We start from the raw sequence: 8,589 nt of genomic DNA on the forward strand, positions 1-8,589 counted from the left end.
TTAAATTACCGTCATCGTGAGGTAACGATCTTAACGATCTTCTCACAACTGTAAAATTACAATTTGTGCAATAGAGAAAAATGCGTTATTCTGTGATTTATGTTCTCGATTGGTCAACGTCTGTAAAATTTATGCTTTGACAATTTGAACGTGCTATTTCTTTATCTTTTCTCTTATCTCAACACTCGGCGGTTAGTTTAACGTTTTTTCATTTCCGTTTATAATTTTGTGATCGTTCTTAACGTTCTGTCACTGTTGATACCAGTCTTGAGACATTTGTCTGCCATGAATTCAAACGTTCCGGTAGAGACTTACGTGTTCCTCGATCTCGAGACGACCGGCTTGCCGTCGAAAAATTTCAGTAACACGAAAATTACAGAGATCTCTTTGATAAGCGCCTTAAGAAAACACTTCGACGAGAACCCCTCCGAAGCCGTCCCTAGGGTCCTCAACAAGCTCACGATGTGTTTTCACCCTTGCAAGTTCATAACAGGAAGTGCGCAAACTATTTCAGGTAAACTAGGCCCTCAGGTATAGCTGAGTCTTGGTTGAGATGAAAAAGTTAGTGTCATGAGCGGGATTCGAACCCTCGACGTTAGGGTCAATACGCTGCTTGAACCATTTGAACTACTTCGATCCACTCAGACACCAACTCCCCATTTCAACTTACATCCATTTGACTCAATTACTACTAAATATATATGGGTTAATTCAAGTTTAACATTTCTATTTTGTTAGGCTGCAAGCTTTTGAGGAATACCGATGTAAAATTGACCGGCGTCTGCGACTGTGCAATGTTTAAATATGTCTTAAATTAAGCAACGTGTGGTTTAGCAGTAAGGAAAGCACTATACCACAAACTATCTGGTTGTACTGTCAGGAATGTCAAAAATTGGAGTAATATTAAGCTGGACTCAATACGATAAATACCTCTTTAATCAATCAAAATATTCTCCATTAGTTGAAATGCACTTCTCCCGATGTGCTGTAAGCTTTTTTATCCCGTCCTCGTATAAGTTTGGAGTTTGAGATGTAAGGAATTATTTGATTGCTGGTTTGAGAGCACCTCCAGTTTGAAAAATTTTATTTCTTTGAAAACGGTCCAGAGCAGAAAAAAAGGTGGACGTCGGTTGGCGATAGGTCAGGTGAATATGGTGGGTGTGGAAGAACTTCAATTTTTAGCTCTTGAAGTTTTTGCATTGTCAATCTTAAAATGTAAGGACGAGCATTGTCGTGGGGAAGTATAGGTCTCTTTCTATTGACCAAACTTCGAAGTTTTTCTTGGAGTTTATGATAAAAAATGTCTAACTCTTGGCAATACGATTGTTTCGCCAGGGTTTAAAAAATTAAAATGGATCAAACCACCCATTCCCCACCAAACAGACAGCATATTTTTTTTTAATGCAGCCTTCTTTACCAGCTGCTTTGGGGACTCATCTCTATCCAACAATTGAGCTGACCTTGCCTTATTGTCATACAGGACCCACTTTTCGTCACAAGAAAGAACCCGGTTCAAAAATGGCTCATTGTGAGTTCGCAACAAAAGCGAAGAACAAATTTCATAATGTTTGCGTTCTGTGGTTCAGACAATTTGTGTGGTACCCATTTATCCAATTTTTTCGTTTTTCTTTTAAATACCTTGAAATGGTCATAGCGCCTACTCTTAGTTCTTTGGCATATTCCCTAGTAATTTTTGAGGGAGAAGACTCAACCTAGCTCAGTAATGATGAAATTGGACCATGTTTAGGCCGGCCAGAAAAATTAAGCACTATCCAAAAGTGTGCCATTCTCAAAGATCCACCAATCCATCAACAAGTGGGAAATTGCAGGTATTCCTTATCAGGATTATAATATTTCACTTCCGCCCCAAACAAAAAATATTATTAAAACACAAGGCATGCACAGAGGCAATCCCAGAAATAAGCCCTATATAAGCAAGAAGAACAGGGGGAAGAGCCTCCAGTTTGCTAAAGAGCTTTTAAGTAAACTTGATGTGTTTTAGGAGAATATTATTTTCACAAATTTAATGCCTCAGGGTCTTATGGAAGAAAGAAAGTGTGATGTATGGCAGGGGAACACTTGAAATTAAAGAATACATTACTGACGATTAAACGTGGGGTGGTAATTCGTTGGGATCATGGACCAATATGTTTATATTTCATGTTCTAAAACAGGATTTAAAGGAAAACACTATTAAATTGGGTATAGAAAGGACTTTCTGTTTCAGCAAGACAACAACCACAAACACATGGCTTGTAAAACTCAAGAATGAATACTATATAATAGCTCTAGGCACCACCCCATTCGCCTGATTTAAACCATATTGTGCATTTGTGGATCATAATGAAAGGCAGCTTACAAAAAGAAAAAGAACAAAAACCATCCAATAGAAGAGGTTTTGCAGGAGTGGACTTAGATGAATACATCCTTGGATGTGACAAAAAAAAGTTCTTTCTATGAAAAACAGTTAGTCAGCAGTAATAAAAAATAGGGGGTGGGCCTACAGATTACTGAGATAAAGTTTAGATAAGTGTGAGTAAATAAACAAATGAAAAATAATATGTTCAGAGGCTTTTTGCTTGAAACGTATAGCTCTGTGTAGTTAAGTTGTTTAATTTCCACGTATTGAATACTGTTACATGTTATATGGTTTTTGTTCCTGATTAAAGTTTAGCAAGACATTATATTGCTAATCAATTTACCCATTGTTATTTTAATTTGAAAGGTTTTTTTCTGAAGGTGTTGACAGAATTTTTTAAATTAATGTATATATGAATAGAAGGTTGACTTAAAACCTCACATCTGTATACGCTAACCAAAGTATATTTAGTGTTCTTTCCTTTCTTTAAGAACTGTCACTCAAATAATTTTGTTCATTGTGTGTATGTATGAATCTTGGTGCAGACAGTTTTGGGTTGATGGAATCACTTATAGAAGACCAGATTTTTTCAAATAGAGTGCTTGGCTTAGCTGTAAAAGCCCATTTATTTATTACCTCAAGAAGAATTAGATAAATCATAGAGATAAGGATCATAGTCGAATATCTAGTTGGCCTGATCAATTTTTGCTAAGCGGCAGTCCACTTTCAGAAATTAAACTTATTATATTTATTTTTATTCAATTTTAATTAAGATTAATTATTTTTTAGATTTATGAAATAGCTATTGCTTATACTTATTATTCAATTTCCAGGGTTGAACAATGAGTTACTCGAGGAGCAGTCAACTTTTAATGTAGAATTTTGTGATTTGCTTCACAGTTTCTTGTTAAGACATCCTGAACCTATTTGTCTTTTAGCACACAATGGGAACAATTTTGATTTTCCGTTGATTCAATCACATTCTAAATTTTTAAAAAGGGTAATAAATTTGAAAATTCAATTGATTAAAATGTGAAATAATGTCAATTGTTTTATAGCCACTGCCAGACGATATTCTTTGTGCTGATACTCTTCATGCATTCAGGGAACTTAAAATTGTCGAGCGGCCACCTCCAAGGCACATACCACTTGACGTCATGGAACCGTACACACTGCACAATTTTGAGTTCGGCACAAATTGTTGGCCTCCTGAAACTGATGACATAGGTCCCGATGTTATTAAGGTAAAAAGACATTTAAAAAGTGTGCACTTGTTAATATGAGCAAATAGGAGCAAAACTCTAAAATCATTTTATATCAAAAATTAACATTTTTATGTAATTTAGTATGTTCACACAATGATACAACGTCCGGATTTCGAGCCCCTTAGCTCATCATCAGGTTGTAGAAATCCAGATCGTTGGAAAACACTTACTTTGGGTAGGAACTATCTTTTTTAAAAAAGGATTGAACATTGCACTCACTCCATCATGAAATGCTTCTTAAAATGATTAATTTTTGTGGTAATTACAGTTAAATTGTAAATGTATTACACACTGATTTGCTTTTTAGTTTCTTGATGACATAGAACATTCATTATATGAACAGTACAAAGGATTGGAAACAGATGCTGTTATGTCTAGTTTATACAAAGGGACACCAACAAGACGAGCATCAGTGGGAAACCCACCGAAGATAAATAGAAAATCTCCACCACTCCATGAATCAATGACTTCAGAAAGAATTAGAAGACGATTAGATTTTGATAAAAAATCTCCTAGGTATTATCTACATCTAATTTTGTAATTTTTTTTTACTGTAATTCATTATTCATTTTGTCATACGAAGATATGACATTACATTGTTACTAACGATACTGGCTAACATCACTAGACATTACAAAACACTCTCATGATTTCTAGACAAACGTTCAAAACTGACTCTTCACAACAAACAACTGAACGAGTTACTTGAGGAGCAGTCAACATTTAATGCAAAATTGTGTGATTTGCTTCACAGCTTCTTGTTAAGACATCCTCAACCTATTTGTCTTTTAGCACATAATGGGAACAATTTTAATTTTTCCTTGTTCAATAAAGCCCATCTGAATATACAGCGTCGAACTGGGAATCAACCAAACATAACAACTATCATCGCATCCAGATTCCAATTCAAAATCCTCCGAAAAATAGTAAATGCTCCCTTCATATCTAACCACACAATCCACAATGAAGGAAAGATGTCATAAAGTTCCAAAAATACCTTTTATTACCCCAATCACTTAGTTTTAAGCTTAACAAACTGACTATCCTCAATACTTCCCCAGAGGAGATAATGTAGTAGTGGCCATGTGGCCTGTTGAGCAGTGAAACATAGTCCCTACTAGACATTTCCCTACTCTGGGTGATTCTTCTTATCCTAGGGCTAGATTTTGTTTTTTTACTTTAAATTTGTACAATCAGCAGTTTTACTTGTACTACATAAAAATAAATACTGTTGTAAAAAGCAAAAAATTTACACATATACGTTACTGCAGGCCATGTAAACCATCGTACAGACTTCAGGCAGTCTATCAGCACCTTTTTGGAAAACCACCTGAAAACTCCCACACTGCTGAAGGAGATTGTTTAGCACTTTTGAAGTGTATTGCAGCTATTGGAACTCCATTTCACGACTGGGTGTTATCAAATCACAAACCGCTAAATCAAATATTAAAATTGTGGTAAAGGTGAGAAAAAGTAAGTTAACTTTTTTACCAAAGAAGTTAAATTGTTAAATATTTATTCATAATTATTAGGCCATTTATTTTTGAAGGCAGGCAAAAATAATTAATTTGACTTAATTGCTCTGCAACATTTATTAAATTAAAATATTAATTGGTCAATTTGTACTACTTAGAATGTGAGCTGGTTAACTCTTTGTTACCCCTGATCATCAGTTCCAACCATCCTTGCAGTTGATTTGACTTTTATGATTGTTATTTCCAGTATAATTATTTCTCAGCCTTCAATGGTTTTTAAAGAATAATACTAGGGATAAAGACAGTTTGGAAAGAATGCGTGCCATGTTGATCTTTATAAATTCATTATATTGAAACCATTTTTCAAATTTGTGACTGAAAGTTCATATATGTTAATCTTTTAAATTATTAATTAAAGTTTCAGAGTTCTCATGTAAGGCATGTATTCATTGGAAGCTCATTGAAGGAATTGTTAGCCTTTTTCTTTCTAATTGACCTTATCCATGATTGTGTATTTTCCACATGAATTGTGAAAGAGTACGAAAAGTCGAATTTCAGGATTGAATTGGCATGCTAAAATCCAGCACCCTTGTTGCCAGTAGCTTGTTCTATAAGTGCCTAACTCAGTGTGTGATTTCACATTTTAAAAATGGTGGTGTAAAACAAAATAAGTCAAATTGAATTGCTCTCTTAAAATTACTCACTAAATCCAACTTATTCACAATTCATCCAGTAGTAAAAATTTATTTGTTATTTTAAATGTGTTCATTTTCTCAATTTTTTTATTTATCTCTTCATGTGGCTTAGGCGATTATTTTGTCAATGAAAAATGTTATTCAAAACTATTTATTTTTACTTGTGTATTTCAAAAACTGTCTTGAAATAAAGTTTATTAGGAACCGATGCTTAGTTTGATGAAATAATGGATGTCAAGCTTGTTTGTGACCTGTTGTAAAATGTCAGTAATAAATCTACCAAGAACCAAAATCTCATTAATTTATATTGTCACTACTACAAAGAACACTTTCTGCCCTATTTTTAATAATTAATGTTTATTAATGGTCGTTGTAAATAATTACTTTGATTATGTTTTTATCTAAGGTCTTGGTTCAGGTGAAAAAGCTAGTGTTAGGAATGGGATTCGAATTCACGACCTTTGGCTAAATAACCATTTGAGCTGTCGTGACTTCGATCCACTTGGACACCAACTACTCATCTCAATGTACTGAATTATATTCACTAATTTCGTGGTCCGCTTGACCAATAAATATATTACAATTAATTAAGGTTTTTTAGTTGAGATAAAAAAGTCAATGGCACAAGCGGGATTCGAACCCACGATCTTCGCTGCTGCTCTACCACTTGAGCTATCATGACCTCGATCCACTCGGACACTCCTTTTTGCCATTTTTCAAATGTCGGGTAATCGGATTGAACTAAAAAACCTTAATTAATTGTAATATATTTATTGGTCAAGCAGACCACAAAATTAGTGAATTTAATGAATTTAAATGAAGTATACTTCACTAAAGCTCTCCGTGGCCATTTCATTTGTCGTCGAGAATCCAATCCGATTACACGATATTTGAAAAATGGCAAAAAGGAAGGAAAATTCAAAAGGCAGGGTTGAGATGGGAAGTGTCCGAGTGGATTGAGGTTACATTTAGCTCAAGTGGTAGAGCAGCGGCGTATCTAGCCGAAGGTCGTGGGTTCGAATCCCGCTTGTGCCATTGACTTTTTTTATCTCAACTAAAAAACCTTAATTAATTGTAGTACTGAATTATCTAATATACCTAATATTTAATAACCTAATGAATTATATCCCTTTTACAATTATTTTGCAACTTTCGTTAATAAGAATTTTCAAATCGATCAAGCATTCAGAAATTAACTTGTATTAAAATCATTCTTTAACAAAAATTTTTTGTATCGAGAGCTCTCTTTAAACATACCTTTCTAAGCACTTTCAGAAATTTGAATATTTTAAGGATTTACTTTTGTAAGAGAACTTTTTAATTTTATCAAACATAAAGTACATACTCTGTACCAATAATATTTTTAAAACTGAGAATAATGGTTGCTAATAACCCTCAAACCAGTGTATTGTAAATATAACATAATATAGAATATAAGTCCATAAAATAACAAAATGTATTGTTTTATACAGATGGTAATAAACATGTCATTAGAAATGTTTAAATATTTATTTTGAAAAAATACTAAAAATTCCATTGTTTCTGGTGTGGATTTACAAAATTTATAAGTAGGATGGATGAATGAGGACATAGAAGAAATAAAACATTCTTTTATCATGTTTTTTAATTTTAAAATACTTTATTGAGAATTTCTTTACTTTATACATTAAATTTACAAGTTCAATTTTTAGCAACATATTTAACTCTCCATGGTAATAAAATTGAGCTTACAGTAATGGACAGTTAAAAAAATCTACTGTATATATATTATATTAACAAATCCATTTTACTTAGATCAGAAAATGTTTTTATTGATGGGGAAAACAAATACTACCCGATTTTATATCTCTTGAAGTAAAAATAAAATAAAATAAAAAACGATTGCCACTTTGATTTAAAAAAGGCTTTACAAACGAGGTGTGAATTTATTTTTATCATATTTTCGTCTCACATGCTTTGCAACATGTAAATATAAAATTGCAACTCTCAATCCTCAATTAAGCACATGGTCCTTGTTTGACACATTTTAAGCACAAATACCGCATTCCAAAAGGTAAGCATCTAATAACAAAAACAGCTAATGCAGAGGAAAATTGAACTGGCATTCACACTAACCAAGCTCAAGTTTATTACCTTGAAACCCAGAATGTTTCCACAGATTGTTCCCAAGACTAAGAACCTATTCTTTAAATGTTATCTTGAAAATGTGAAAGCATTGCGGGTTCTTTTTTAATTGTATCATTAAATTTTATATTATTTCATTGAGACATACACATTTATTCTTACATGTTAAATCAATTCAACATTCAGTGGAATGTTCTGTTACTAAAACGATTTTAATTACAGCATAAATCATTTGGAAAGACACAATGTGCATATGTTTGGAAAATAATGTTTAATTACCTTCATTGTTAATAAAGATTCGGAAAAGAATGTTTGTTAAACTAATAACAGTATTAATTTAATGGTTGAATTTCCTACATAATTTGCATCTCAAACAAATACAATTTGAATCTGTATTAAAAATCAAAATGAATATAAATGAAGATGAACAATAGAGATTTGCCAACAAATTACAGGTTTTTTCCTTCAATGTTAAAATAGTTCAAATCAGATTTGCATTCATTAGGTTTTAATAAACCTAGGTTAAGAAACTTAAATTAGTAATATATTAGATCTGACTTTTGGGTTAATATTGTATAACAAAAAAAATCTGCAATTAAAAAAAAAGGACTCATTTTTAATTATGGGAGGAAGTCATTTATATAAACATTTGTTTAAATTATAAAAACAAA

At 32.7% G+C, this 8,589-nt stretch overlaps 1 protein-coding gene across 1 annotated transcript; it reads left to right on the top strand.

The window, feature by feature from the left end:
• On the top strand, window positions 1-6,208 carry LOC106661990 (three-prime repair exonuclease 1). The gene is made up of 6 exons (XM_014385793.2): window positions 1-191; window positions 266-514; window positions 3,193-3,359; window positions 3,418-3,603; window positions 3,932-4,140; window positions 4,896-6,208. Exons 2-6 carry the CDS (start codon window positions 286-288, stop codon window positions 5,083-5,085), a joined length of 981 nt encoding a protein of 326 aa, XP_014241279.1. The 5' UTR covers window positions 1-191; window positions 266-285; the 3' UTR covers window positions 5,086-6,208.
• The last annotated feature ends 2,381 nt before the right edge of the window (window positions 6,209-8,589 follow it).

This window comes from Cimex lectularius, unplaced genomic scaffold (assembly GCF_000648675.2).
Source record: "Cimex lectularius strain Harlan isolate CLEC.00 unplaced genomic scaffold, Clec_2.1 scaffold332, whole genome shotgun sequence".
Taxonomy (NCBI): domain Eukaryota; kingdom Metazoa; phylum Arthropoda; class Insecta; order Hemiptera; family Cimicidae; genus Cimex; species Cimex lectularius.